This window comes from Stomoxys calcitrans, chromosome 1, assembly GCF_963082655.1.
Source record: "Stomoxys calcitrans chromosome 1, idStoCalc2.1, whole genome shotgun sequence".
NCBI lineage: Eukaryota > Metazoa > Arthropoda > Insecta > Diptera > Muscidae > Stomoxys > Stomoxys calcitrans.
This window is the reverse complement of record NC_081552.1, coordinates 150,993,001-151,008,201: the sequence shown is the minus strand read 5'-3', so window position 1 is coordinate 151,008,201 and position 15,201 is coordinate 150,993,001. Positions and strand designations below refer to the sequence as shown.

The 15,201-nt window shown below is 36.2% G+C and overlaps 1 protein-coding gene across 5 annotated transcripts in view; it reads left to right on the top strand.

Annotated features, from left to right (window-relative positions):
- Nucleotides 1-14,372, top strand: part of LOC106084006 (bifunctional heparan sulfate N-deacetylase/N-sulfotransferase) — a 575,726-nt gene extending 561,354 nt beyond the window's left edge. For all 5 annotated transcript variants that reach the window (XM_013247393.2, XM_013247392.2, XM_059361288.1 and 2 more), the window contains one exon: nt 12,636-14,372. In XM_013247393.2, coding sequence (XP_013102847.2) covers nt 12,636-12,738 — 103 coding nt within the window. In that variant the 3' untranslated portion in view covers nt 12,739-14,372. The remainder of the gene's footprint in view (nt 1-12,635) is intronic.
- The last annotated feature ends 829 nt before the right edge of the window (nt 14,373-15,201 follow it).

Here is a 15,201-nt window from a genome sequence, read left to right as displayed (position 1 = left end):
TACACCCCAAAGCCCACCTGGTCGTTTAGTTTGGAATCATCCGCATAGAAATCTATGTAACTTCTTCGTAGTTCCAATCGGTTCCATAAGGAATAGCGGCTCAAAAAGCGGCTCTGGTAGGGTGTAATCCACATTGCCTGGAACGTCGGATATTGTATCAAGTATAACATAGTGTCCGTGGCCGCCACGAATGCGAAAGCTGCGTTAACCTCACGGCAATGGTCGCTGCAATTTGGGTAGCCATAATGTCCAGAGGCATAAGATGCATTAAATTCAGTGCATCAGATAGTGTCGTCAATGCGGCTGTGATGCAAAAACAAGCCATCCTTTGGATCCGGTTAAGTATTGAGCAGTAGGTGGATTTTTGAAGCGCCGTCCACCAGACCACTACACCATATAGCATAATAGGTCTGATAACTGCAGTATATACCCAATGCATGACACGAGGTTTAAATCCCAACTTTTGCCAATGGCTCTCTTGCAGGTTTATAGCCTGATGTGGCTGCCATATAAACCGATGTCCCAATTTGACACTGGCTTAGAGTGCTGAAGGGCGCAATTTTTACTCGATTTGCCTGAAATTTTGGAGGTGATATTTTTCTATGACTTCTGACAGCCATGACAAGTACAGTCCATAGCGGCCAATAATTTAATGATACTCATATATTTACTGAAAAATTCATTCAAAGAACTTGACAAATGTGATCCATGGTGACCCGTATATAAGTTTCGGCCTGGCCGAATTTGTTTTTTTTTTTAAACATCAAAGATTTAAATAAAATGTAGACAATTATTAGGAAAAAGTGTTATCAATACTAATTTATATTCATAAAACTTTTGCCAACATATTTTTTCATATTACGAAAAACAAAAGAAAAACACTCTAAAGCATAGATGGGTAACAACACATAACCGCACATAAATTCATGTGCCCGCGGGCATACACAGAAAAAAATTAAAATTGGGTTCAATCACGATTTTAATTGATCCAATTAATTTTTTAATTGAAAATGCTTCAATCACGAAAATGATAATATCAACTACAGTTTCTTTAAATGGTGATTGAAAAAATTTTCAATTAAAAAATTTAATATATAATTAAAGAAATGATTGACAATTTTTGAAATTCCTAATTAATTTTTTAATCGATCCAATTAAAAAAGTATTAAATTATCCGAAATATCCAATTAATTTAATTGGATCAATAAAATCTAATTGAAAATATTAAAAGTGCGTTATGTTTCATATGAACATTTTTGCAAAAAGCGCGCTGTATGAGACACACCCTCGATTTCGATGCAACATGGTTGACATATGTAAAACTCCTGAAACACGAATATGAGTTTTTTTTTTGGGTCCATGAATACTCCTAAAATTGCAATGGAAAATATTGTTTCCCGAATTATAAAAGAAATAGTTGCGAGGCGGGTTTAGGTCTAGCTAGCGACATAAACTAACAGTATTCAGTATATTGGGTTGCCCAAAAAGTAATTGCGGATTTTTTTAAAAGAATGTAAATGCATTTTTAATAAAACTTAGAATGAACTTTAATCAAATATACTTTTTTTATACTTTTTTTCTAAAGCAAGCTAAAAGTAACAGCTGATAACTGACAGAAGAAAGAATGCAATTACAGAGTCAGAAGCTGTGAAAAAATTTGTCAACCCCAACTATACGAAAAATCCGCAATTACTTTTTGGGCAACCCAATATTTTTATTACAGTTACTTTGTGAATTACGTGTATTGGGAACTCAACAGAAGAACATTAATCTAGAATATGTTCTAATAATTATATCGATGCTAAGAAGCCCATATACCATTATATGCATATTTTGATCATAAATCAAATTAGTATTGAGTTATTGAGGTAGTCGAAAGATTGTTTGTGGGGTAGTTTCATCTTATATTTATAGAAAGTATTTATCAAAATTTCGAGCTTCTAGGTTTTTTCAAAAATGGACAGTTATCATTTTTTAGTTGAATGTTATTCAACTAAAAAATGATTGAAAGAACTTACTTCCTAGACCACTTACACTTTTTCATTTTTGTGAATCGATTCGTTCGCCAATTGAATGAAAACAAATTTTTCTCTTTATAAAATCAGCAGTTTTCAATGAATTAGCAAACGAATCGAGTGCCAAAAAGGAAAAAATAAGTGATTTAGGTCGTTATTGTTTAATTGAAAAAGATAGAAATCGCATTGTATATATAAAAACTTTTACGATTTTATTGAAACCAGTAAGGAAAGACAAAAGTCGGGCGGAGCCGACTGTATAATACCCTACACCACCTAGTGTTTGTAGTATTTTAATATACGGAACATATCTCCAATTTTTATCTCTCAGATTTTAATTCGGATACCTATGGAAATATCGATTAGAACCTGTAAGAATTTCTTACGATGGGACATACAATTTGGATTTCCGCATACATAAAAGGCCATATCGGTTTCAAGATTATATGGGAGTTATATCTAAACCTGTACCAATTTTGATGAAATTTTGCACACGTGCATTATTTTGTAAAATCGGACCACAGTTGTGGCTGCTACAGCCATGAAATTCCATATCGGATGAAAGTTATATATGGGAGCTATATCTAAATCTGGACTTTGACTTTCGACTTTGACGAAATTTTGATCACATATGAGGACGTCAAATAAAACACTTCATGCCAAATTTTGTAAAGGACCAAAATTGTGGCTTCTACAGCCTTAAAATTCCATATCGAATGAAAGTTATATATGGGAGCTACATCTAAGTTTGGACCGATTTTTATGAAATTTTGCACACATGAAGACGTCAAATAATGCACCTCTTGCCAAATTTCGTAAAGATCGTACCAGAATTGTGGCTTATATAGCCTTAAAAGTCCAACCAATAGCGTTCGTCCTTGGGCCTAAAAATAGGCTTGTGCAAAATTTCATGACAATCGGAAAATAAATACGACCTGTAACTTGATCACAAGAATACATGGACAGACAAACGGTCATAGCTAAATCGAATCAGGAAGTGATTCTAAGCCGGTTCTACCTTAGGTTATCGGGTCTAGCTAGTAATTATCGATGGGTCTAGCACTTCTCCTTCTAAGCCTTGCAAATAAATGCACAATTTTATAAAACCCCGTACCACAGTGGTGGTGTAAGGTATAAAATTATTGAATCAATTAATGGTCGTAATTGAAAAAAAAAATCCGGATTCAATTAAAAAAAAATATTTAATTATTTTTTCAATAATTCAATTAATTTTTTATGAAAACATTTTTAATTGAAAAAATTATCGTGATAAATTTTTTTGTGTAGGAAAAACGAACATTACGCACGTACAGTGTAAGCAGATTCGTTTGGCTACGTTGGGTTGACACATTTTGCTATTTTACATAGCTTCTTCACTTAATTGATTTTTCGGATTTTGCTGCCACTCACACAAACACAGTTTAGTAATGCCAACTGCGTTAGTGTGCCCATCACTGCTCTGAAGCCACTATAAACAATGTTATAATAAAGTAAACACCGCAAAATTGTCCGTCGTGTAGTTGACGAAAACAGCTGATGTCGATTATCGTTAAAAGTTGCTACTGACTACCAAATTTGTTAACTCTTCTGTTATCGCTTTTTCATACGTTTTGCGATATATTTTTTCGGTCTTATTTCATACAATCGGATATTGTCCGCCAACCTAAGGTACTCTGTTTCTATTACAAAAAGAAAACAATAAACCCTTTTTTAAAGTAAGACAGAAAATGTATAAACTGGTTTTAACGATTTTCGTTTAAACAGTTTACAGAATTTCACTACTGGACAGACTAGGGTCCCTAGGTTTTGCATACTTATTAGAAAACGCCTCAGCAAGGACTATGTTACGTTTTCGTTCAAATGTTCCAGAATTATTTTCAAGAGTTTTCGATTTGGCAACGCTGTGTGAGGGGAGAATCGTTGAGATTATTTGGCAGTCGAAAATGTTTGCAGGGCTTGTCATTCTGGAGTTTGTGTAGTCTTACATAATATGTCCGTTTAAAGTTTTTTTTTTGAGTGCGGGGCGACCCCAGGCTCTTTGCTTAAAATGTGGATAACCTGAAGTTCTGCCACGGCATGAAAGAAGCGAGAAAGAAGAAAAATTATTCCCATTAAATATACATTATAAGCAAAACAATGTTATTAAATATTTTATGCACAAAATTGTTTAACCTTTTCGTTCGTATTATTAGAAATCAAACTATTGTGGTGAGGACAAATATAGCTGGACTCAATTGAAATTATTTATGTAATATATGTTCCAATATCTTTAATTGTATACAAAAATTAACATTCATGGACTTCTTGAACCCTTATGAAAGTGTTGGACACACAAAAACTTGTTCAAACTTATAATGGGTTTATTAGGGGAAAATAGGCTTTTCTTTTATTAATTTATGAATACAAAGAAGACTCTTTTCATATAGTTTAGGTTATAAATCGATTTCAATACTTTCGTTAATATTAGCCAATCCAAGCCATTCGTACAAAGCTGTAAATAGATAGGATTATTTTCAAAAGCTAATTCAAATTTAAAAGAAAAATCTAACAATTTTGCATAGTTAAATTCTTAAAATCTTCCAACATTGCATGCTTGCCGAGTGTCATTGAAATGAATGAAATGCCACTTTTTCAAAATTTATCCATCCTTTGTTTTAAATTAATACGTTTTCCTGTATTCGCATTCCAGAAAACTGAGATTTTCGGAAACACGGATGCCTGCAAATTAAATTTGTTAATCTTCTCTTCCACTCCCTTTATGAGATAATATTCCACAACTTTGTGTGACGGAATCGTCACTGCCGTCGCAATATTTTAAATGTATTAAAGAGCCACTCACCAAAATGTCTTAACCTCTTCCGTCAGAATGTATAAGTGTGTACGGAAGTGGATGTGGATGCCAGTGTGCGTGTGTTCGTTGCTTTGCGAATGAACGGCCGAGTTGGCCACCGGTAGGTATGAGTAATGACTGTTTACAGCCAATTAAAATGCATTACTCATACGCATCAATGGCCCCACAGACAGACTCCAACATTATTATCGCATGCCGCAAGAAGGCAAAAGTAAAATGTCAACGGAGACCAAGATATGAAGCCGAGAAAGTAAAACTCATTAAAAATGTAAAAAAAAAGATTTTACAGGCTGCCACATCCTACCTCATCATTTATTGTATTTTGCTCTTCTGGCACTTTCGCTCAAGTATTTTATTATAGCATTCTCTTGCCTTTGTAATATTTGTTTTTATTCTCCAAGACAAAAAAAGAAAACATCAAAGAATTTAAGAGCACAACCGGAAAATAAAAACGGGGAGTGATAATCTGTCTCCAAGATTGTTGATTCAACTAAGTCAATGATATTAAGAGCACATCTTCTTTGCCTTTGTTGCGTCCTTCGTTCATTTCTATTTGTTTTGTCTCTCACGATAAAAGCTCTTTGTAAATGAGGTTTTTTTCAATTGCATTGAACAGAAGACTCTGAGAAAAGATGGTATTATTGCAGGCATTTATTTTTATAATGTGACTGTTCCTCATTCAGTTTATGAAATATTGGTGGCATGCTAAATATTTTGTATGTTCCATAATATGCAAAAAAAAAATGGAGGGAAAATCATAAAAATTTGATGTAGTGCTCTGATAAACGCTGAAAAACATTTTGTTCTCAGCGCAATTTTTATTTTATACAAGCGAGAAATTGTTACTGTAAAACATGCAAGAAAGCGGTAAGTTAAGCCGGGCCATACTTTGAACAGCCACCGCCACTAATCTTATTATTCATACAAACTATCAACTACTGTAGCGAGCAGAGCCAAACAAATGTTTTAATATCTGTATTTGTTTCCTTATTATCACAAAAAGAACATAAATCAAAAGCAGCTCCAGAAGATGCCTTGGCTGCTAATACGAGCATTGTATGGGTACAGCATTCCAATGTGTTTTTTTTTAATGTATGTTGAAATGCTTTATATGGGAGCTATATCAGGCATGGATGTTAAAACTTATAATGAAATTGGCCCCAGAATTCAGCCACGTTGGGGAAGAATTGCGCCCTCTTGCTTTTCGGATCACATCCGAACTACTATATCTGTGTAAAATTTGGAGCGGCATGCTTTATTCGTATGAAAGGATAGACAGACGGCGAACAGGACATGACAACATGTATACTTTATGGGGTCAATAGTCAATATTGCAATATATGTATGTTAGAAATATTCAGCAAACAAGTGTTCAAAATTTCTTGTGACAAATGGTACTTATAACCTGTGCACATTCCTATCGTCAAATCTGCAGTTTATACCCATTTGACATGCATTTTTTGGGGGCCACTGTGGCGCAGAGGTTAGCATGTGCGCCTATGACGCTGAAGCCTGGGTTCAAACCCAGTCGTGAATATCAGAAAAATTTTCAGCGACGGTTATCCCCTTACTAATGCTGGCTACATTTGTGAGGTATCTTGCCATGTTAAAACTTCTCTACCAAGTGGTGTCGCTCTGCGGCACGCCGTTCGGGCTCGGCATAAAAACGGAAGCCCCTTATCATTGAGCTTAAACTTTAAACGAACTGCGCTATTTGATATGAGAGAAGTATCCCCTGTTCTTTAATGGAATTTTCGTGGGTCATTTAGTAGAAGTACATGTATTTTAAGGTCCCCAATATATGTTTCGTAGTCTATATTAGGTGCCAGATACACCCAACAAAACTGCAACATATAGAATGTCCTCAAGACAAACAAAATATTGTTGTTATTACTCTCAGTTTTTTTTCTCCAAAATGGAGTCGAGCGTAATGACCATGACAATTATGTTAAGCAGAAAGATTTGATTATTGAAAAGTTACTGAAAAGGAATCGCCTGACTAACAGATCCTTGGACACAAACATAGCTGCCACTTGTATACGTTCCGTTTCAAAAAGAAGCTAGACTTTCTTGTTCACTACCTTCGCTTTGTTCATTTCCACATGACTGCTGAGGCTCTCAGCTATGCAGCTCATTTAGGTGATACTTAAACAACATCCGCATTAGTGATGCTGAAAGACCACAAAGAACAACATCCCCGTTCATCTGGAGGTCAATATCTCATTTATAAAACTTTGTTTCCAAATATATCTCTAACATCATTATTCTCTACACTGAATCCAGAATTCCAGTATTTTTCTATTTCGTTGGATTTTAGCAATGAAAGTGAACCAAAGAATCAAAATTTTAAAATAAAAACGCTCTCTTTACATTAATTACCTATTTACCAACGGACATGACCATCCGTTTCACATGTTGATCGCTGATTTATTCTTATTTTACTCAATGGATGACTGTCCGATTATTATTATTTGAAAATTTCCTTTTTTAAACTTACCATCTTAACCTTAAAAAAACTAAACACTTAAAGTTGCTCCTTATTGATAGGCTATTTTACGTCTTTAAATATAGTTCACTGTCCTCTTATCCCAAGGTCGATTTCTAAACATTCGACAATATTTTGACCTTAATTTTAGATTTTTGTTTTAATAACAAGACATAAGTTAAGGATTTATAAACCTACCATTTAAAATAAAAATCTTCAATTTGAGGGAAAATATTTTTTGCAATAGGGAATGTTTCCCTAAAAAGTTGGAAAATTAATCATCTTTAAATCAAAGTTTGCTAATCTTTGTTTCGAATCTTTTAAATTAGGACAAACATCTTTAGACAATTAATGACAATGAATGCCAATTCCCAAGTCTGCGACTTCATCGATCGCAACAACAATTGCTTTGTTATCTTTGGCTTCACATCCGCTGATGAGGTGGACGGGGATGTTGTTCTGTATGGTCTTTCAGCAACATATATGCGAATTGCTTAGGATATTGTTTAAGTATCACAAAAATGAGCTGCATAACCGGGAGCCTCAGCAGTCATGTGCTTATGTACAAAGCGATGGTAGTGAACAAGAAAGTCCAGCCATCTTTCGAAACGGAGCGTTTACCAGTGGCTGCAATTTCTATTCAATAATCAAATCATTCTGCCTAACAAAATGATCATATACGTATATTTCTGATCGTCGTAAAATTCTAGGACGATTTAACGATTTCCATGTATCCGTCCGTCCGTCTGTCTGTCTGTCCGTGTGTTGAAATCACTCTACACTCTTCAAAAATTGAGATACGAGTCTACCTAGGTTAAGTTATTGAATGGGCTGATTCGGACTATATTTGGATATAGCTGTCAAACAGAGCGATCTGTCTATATAGGGTCTTAAGCCCATAATAGGCGCACTTATTACCCGACTTCGCTGCAGTTTGGATGAGTGAGTTTTATAAGGTCTGTCGATCCAATATGGTCTAGATCGGATCATATTTGTATATAGTTGCCTATATACAGCGGCCTGGCGATTTAGGGTCTTAAACCCATAACAGACGCATTTCTAACCCGAATCGCTGAAATTCGGAACAGTGGGTTGGAATAGGCCACCCGATACCTGAAACGAGTATGGTCCACATAAGACCATATTTGTATATAGCGACCATATAGAGTTATCTGCCGATTTAAGATCTTAAGCCCATAAAACCTCTTTTATTACCCGATAACGTTCAAATTTTAAACTGTGAATTGGTCCAAATCCAAAGATTTTTAGGTATAGATGTCACGTAGACTGATCTGCCGATTTAGGGCCTAAATTTTATCGTGGATCCACATTTGGATCTAGTCGCAATTTAGACGTTTCTGTCAATTTAAGACCTTAAGTACATAAAAGCTTATTTTATTATCCTATTGCGCTTAAATTTGGAACTGTGATTTGTATAAGGCTTATTGGCACCTAAATTAAATATGATTCAGATTCAGGTCCATAACTGGATGTTAATATCTATGGTAAAGTTATAATAATATATTATAACAAATATATCCATGGCGGTGACCGAATTTAATGCGTCTTTGGTTTATTTGCTTTGTTATTGAGAATAAGAGAACGTAAAGCAAAGCCATCAATGGATACGTTCGAAAAATTATCTGATTTGGCAGAAATTTTGTACGACGGCTTCTCTCATGACCTTCAACATACGTATCCAATATCGTCTGAATCGATTTATAGCTTCTTGAGCCCCTACAAGGCGCAATTCTTATCCCAATGGACTGAAATATTACACAATGACTTCTATAATGTTCAGCATTCAATTCATTTATGGTCCGAATCGGACTATAACTTAAGATAGCTCCATAAGCATAACAGTTCTTATTCATTATTCTTAGTTATACTAAAAAGAGATACCTCGCAAAGAACTCGATAAAAATCGACCCATGGTGGAGGGTATATCAGATCCGGCCCGGCCGAACTAAGCACGCTCTTACTTGTTTTTTTTTTTCATTTATTTACGAGTGCTGCTATAGAAGTTTCAGATAACACCTGACAACATTTCATGATGCCGTACTCAGAACGTTTTGACGTATGAACAACATATGATTTTGAAATATTTACAGTGTGGCAGAGAAGATTGAGGACGTGCATGAATTTTTAAAGCAGGATCGTTATGTGACATACCGTGAGAAGAGGCTTCTTCCAGCATATATTCGATATTGCATGAACACCTTGCCGTAAAAAGTTTTGTTCTCGCGAAATTTGACATTCGCTCGCTGTTGAAAATATACCATCGCGGTGCTTCAAAGTACTTTTATAAGATCTTTACAGGTGGCGAATCGTGGAGCAAAAATAATTCCTTTCACATGAAATAAAATTTCTCCAAGTAAACTTCTTTTCTGAAAAACTTTGGATTTTGTTTGCGATAAAAGAAAATTCTTGCAAGAATTTGTGACAAATACAAAATTTTTTTTACACTGGGTATTCATTCTTGATATATAAGACGTTATTCAGGATTTCATTTAGTTTTTCTTTACTTATAAATTAATTTATGTAAAGGGGGATCGTACACGCACTTTTGCAAATTATTGAATTTTATTATAAAAATGCGTGCTCTGTTAGGACAGTTCATCGCGCGCTTCTTCCATTTTACAACGAAGCTCATTTTTGGCTCAATGGGTACGTCAATAAGCGGAATTGTCGATTTTGGTGTAAAGATCAGCCAGAAGCTTTGCAAGAGCTAGAAATGCATCCAGAAAAAGTCACAGTTTGGTGCGGTTTATTGGCTGCTGGCATCATTGGACCGTACTTCTTCAAAGATGGTGCGATTCGTAACGTAAATGTGAATGGTGAGCGCTAACCGTGAGATGATATCCCACTTTTTTTTTACCCGTTAGATGATATCCAATTTTTTTTTTGCCCAAAATGCAAGAGCTTGACCTGCATGACATGTGGTTTCAACAAGACGGTGCCACATGCCACACAGCACTTGAACCAATGGACTTATTGAGAGGCGAGTTCCGTTAACATTTTATTTCACGTTCGGGACCGGTTAATTGGCCGCCTAGAACGTGCGATTTAACGTATTTTGACTATTTTTTGTTTGGCTATGTTAAAGCTCATGTCAATAAATACAAACTTCAAGTGTCGCACTGGAAGACAACATTAAAGCAATTATTCGTGAGATACCGGCCGAAATGTTGGAAAGAGTATGCCAAAATTGGAGTAAGCGGATGGACCATTTGAGGCTTAGTCACAGTCATCATCTTCAAACATTAAATTATATGGACCGTACTTACGATTCAAATAAAGGCTTCATGCATTTTTCTGAATTTTATGCTTTTTTTTTTTTTTTTTTTTTTTTTTTTTTTTTTTGATAAGATTGATAGATTGTGCATATTGAAAGGCTAACAAGTTCAATTTTATGTTGTAGCACAATTCTTACTCAAATTAGTACCGTTTAAATGCAGATCTAAGTTGGTAATTCAAACTCTTCCAGAGTATATTTGGAGTTATTTCGGGGTTTATGATACACAATAATATTTTAAATCCTTCCATGTAGCTCTAATGATTTTTGTCATTGGACGTACCTATGGCGAAACTTTAAAAATGGTCCATTTCCGAGTTTACTCACCGCCCATCACTTTTTATCCGTTACTGGTCTATACGCTTTAATACACACATTCGAAACACGAACAAGAGAAGACAAGTCATTGTTCACCATGACACTGCAAGCTCTAACAAATCGACTAAAACCAGCGCCTTTTGGACCGACCAAAACGTCGAATTGATGAGTCATCCGTTGTACAGCCCTGACATTGCAGCAAATGACTTATTTTTATTTCCGCACATTAAGCAATAAATGCATGGTCAACGATTTCCGTCGCCAGATGATGTTGCTGAAGCGTTCAATAACCATGTCTTAGAGGTGTCTCAATGGGAGTGGAAAAAGTGCGTCCACAATTGGTTTGAGTATAATAAATGCGTCTTTTATGTGCTCATGTCCATAATATTTTAAATGCTCAAACGGCTTATCAGGATTTTTATATGGTGCTATAGAAAGAAAGTCAGACATAGCATAATAAGGGAGTTTACTATTCAAAAAAAAAAAAAAAAAATGCCTCATTTCTATCGCAATCTCTATACAATACTTAAACATTTTGGCGAGGTCGCATAGAACATCATCGTGCGTTTTTTGAAATCGCTTTATCGATCTACGTCAAAAATCTTGGATAAATAAAGTTAGAAAAAGCCCCTAGGGATCTCATCATGCACAGAAGGGTTCGGAGCTCATTCACATATGCAATGTGTATGCAATTTATATGCGCCCTGAAAGCATGTTGTCTTCGAACTAGACTATTTTATACTTTGGATGATATCAAACCGCATCCCGACAACCATAAACACTTTCACATGGTTCACTATTAGTCCATGGTAAAAAACTATCTGTAATCGTGTGTAGAGTAGCTTTGATATAAACTGATATCCCAAATTGATTTCGTGAGAACCAGGAGGACACAATTTTTATCAGATTCAGCTTGATCAGTTTTTAAAATAAATTTCAACATTCATGACAAGTATGGTTCAAATCGGACCATGGCCTGATATATCTACCGTACAAACAGATTTTCCAATTTAACTTCTTGAGCTCCCATAGGAAGCAATTTTCACATATGTATGTATACAAGTAATTCCATATGGACTTTTTCCTATAATAATCTTTTTGAAGCTGTTTTAGTTGCTATCTATATGTTGTTGTTGTGGAGGTAGCAATCCTCGTCTAGCTTCTATAGGTTGTTCCAGTCCGAAAGACCGATCGCCGCGGGAACATGGTGGCCATGGGTTATTTTAAGGCACCAAGGCGACTGTCGTGTCAAGCGGGTATATAAGACTCGTTCCAGCCGAACTTAGCACACTTTCATTAGTTTTATTGTCTCCTCTTGGAAACATTTAGCCTTCTTTTCAGACAAGGTTTTTAAAATTTTGCTCGAATTATTGGAATCCATCGTTTCCTAGCTAGTGATTTATTGAAACGCCAAAATAAAATGTACTTCTCTTTTTGCTTGCTTTGATTGACTTCTTAAGAAAAGTATTCAGCGTATATGTGCCAATACCACTGCAAAATTTAACTCTTGGTTTAATTTTATTTTAGTTTTTCATTTCTGCTTGTTTTTCATTTCCATAATAAAATTTTCTTTATATATGGACGCTTAAGTTCGCGCCTTTCTTCCACCAAATGCATTTAAGATCGTACTCATATTTCTTGGTTTTATTTGCTCTTTCCATTTATTTCCAGATACTATTTGAGTCACAATACAGCACTTGTGAAGCTATTGAAGAAACTTGGAGCACGTCCCATTCCACAGTGGCTTAAAGATGACCTGTCAACGGGTACGTGATAGCAGCAACACAAATTACGTAAACTGCGTGCAAGATTAAGAAAACAATTGCATTTGCAATTGTTCATCTTTGAGCCGTCATATCACAAACATCCAAACTCCAGCTATTTACCAAGGCAGCCCGCCCAGCTGAGTCAGCAGCAACGCTTGTCCAAACACCAGCTGCCTAATAATCATCCAGTTCGTCAGCAACATAGCCATCAAGAAGAGTACGTGCATCGCCACCATGCCCACCACAATAATCATGTCTACCAAATCCAAATCCAACATCAGCATCAGCACCAAAGGCATTACCAACACCTCGGTCCAGTATTGTACTCGAATAATCGACAACGTGTGCATAGGTCCGCAAGGATGCATGCTGTCGATGCTGATGCCGTTGATGGTGGCACTGGCGATGTCGATGTCATTGTTGATGATACGTTCCGCTTTCTGCCCCCCATGCAACCGTTATCGATACCACCACCACAACCAGCTGTATTCTATGGACATCACAAATCCCCCCTTCTCACCGGATATGGACTATTTTAGCAGGAATTATAACAGAAAAACTTGGAAAAACATGATATTAAATATTCTCTGATATCTATCAAGAGATGCAAAGCAAATGGATGAATCAATGATTGGATGGATTACGGTTGTCACATCCGCCGTGGTGGTGGTGGTGGCGGGCAAAAACCATGCTAATGTGTTCGGGACTATGGCGCCATAGAATTTCATTGCAACAGTCCAAATACATTATCCAAGGATCCCAACAAGAGATAAATGGGAAATGTGGGTCACCTAGCATGCATTTGTTAAACCGCCCGCCCCAGCTTAAAATCCATCCTGGACATGTATGCACCCATCACACACACAAAAACATACACACCCACAAGCGCATAGTGCTGTCACCCTATATGACAGATACATTAATGTACTATAGATTAGACTATATAAAGAACATTTAGAACTTAGTTATACAATGAGCCATCCTTTAGTCTGCTGCTCATCCTTTACCGTAGAGTAAAGGGCACACAACGATGCCCTGTAATGTAAATGTAAATCCCCTACCCACTCCCCCTATGTAGATCTATGATGTATGTGTAGCATGTAAAGCAAATCTATACAATAAAGCAAATAAGTAAAAATAGAATGCAAACAAAAACGAAGCCAGCAAAAAACACTAAAAAGGGCCAACCCTCAGTAGCCAAACGGATGCGATGATGACTTCGTTAACTACCACTAGGATCAAAGTATCGGATGCATCCTTTAGCCGATAATACTAAGCTTTGTCCCGCCCATCTCCACGCCCCCTCCCACCCTACTCTATGCACATGCTTAGGTAGTAGAGCTGAGTGCAGAATTAAACGAGCTCTCCAACGAATGGTGTTTAAAGTAAATAAATATTTAGTCCTAATAACTGCTTTGTACATAGAACAAATCGAGATGAGATGAAATAAAATGAAATGAAAAACTGTAGCATAACGCATAACTAACTAATCATAAGAACGCAACGTACATAGAAGCGCGGTGCACTGTTAACGTAGCATACACTTACGTTAAACATGCACATGCGATGTTTGTCAGGATAATGTTTACAAAACGGTAAAAGAAAAAAAATAAAATTCTAGTTATTATTTTGACCTTTGAAATGTTTGTTTTATTTCTAAGTTGGTTACAACACGGCGCATGAAATACTCATGAAATTTCTTCGAAAGAACATTAATATCGTCGTTCATAATTGATTCGTTTTATTGAAGTGGGAGTTGGCTGCATGTCACTAAAATACCCCGAAAGTAACTTAGCAACAGCGGCAGAGAGCTCATCTCAGCCTAGATACGAGGGAGCCGTAGACGTCAACATAATCGACTCTCAAGAATCCGGTTACTGGAGAACTATCAACTGAGTTCAACCAGATACACCTCCACCGAAGTGAAACGGTAACACCCGCTCTGATAAAGGCAAAGCTAAGCTCAATATTGCTTTAAAACAGAAGCCATTGAGACGATTCGGAACAAAGTTACTGGGATGAGCCACTTCAACTACCAATCATTCTATACGAACACGGGAACCCGAGCGAGGACCTGTCTTATTTGTCATAAAACATTAAGTTATCACTTTTCCTGAGAGTTGTCAACGTCGAATGCAACAGTGCTAAGCCGGGAAGACAATGGGACATACCTGGCATCACTTTGTGTGCCTTTCGACTCTCCGAGACCACCACCCACGTCAGAGCTGCAACGACTGGTGAGCAGAGCAAAACAAAAGGTAATGACGTGGTAAAGGTGCAAAACGAAATAAAACGCAAACAATTAACAAATTTATGAATATTTTTATTTTTGCTTCCTGACACGTCACTTATATTTTTTCGAATCCATCAAATTTTTCTGTACCATGAAAAGAAAAGAAAATGACAATCCAATGCCTACTCAATCTAACACATTTTTAAAAACTCAAAAGTGTTATATAAACTAACAAATA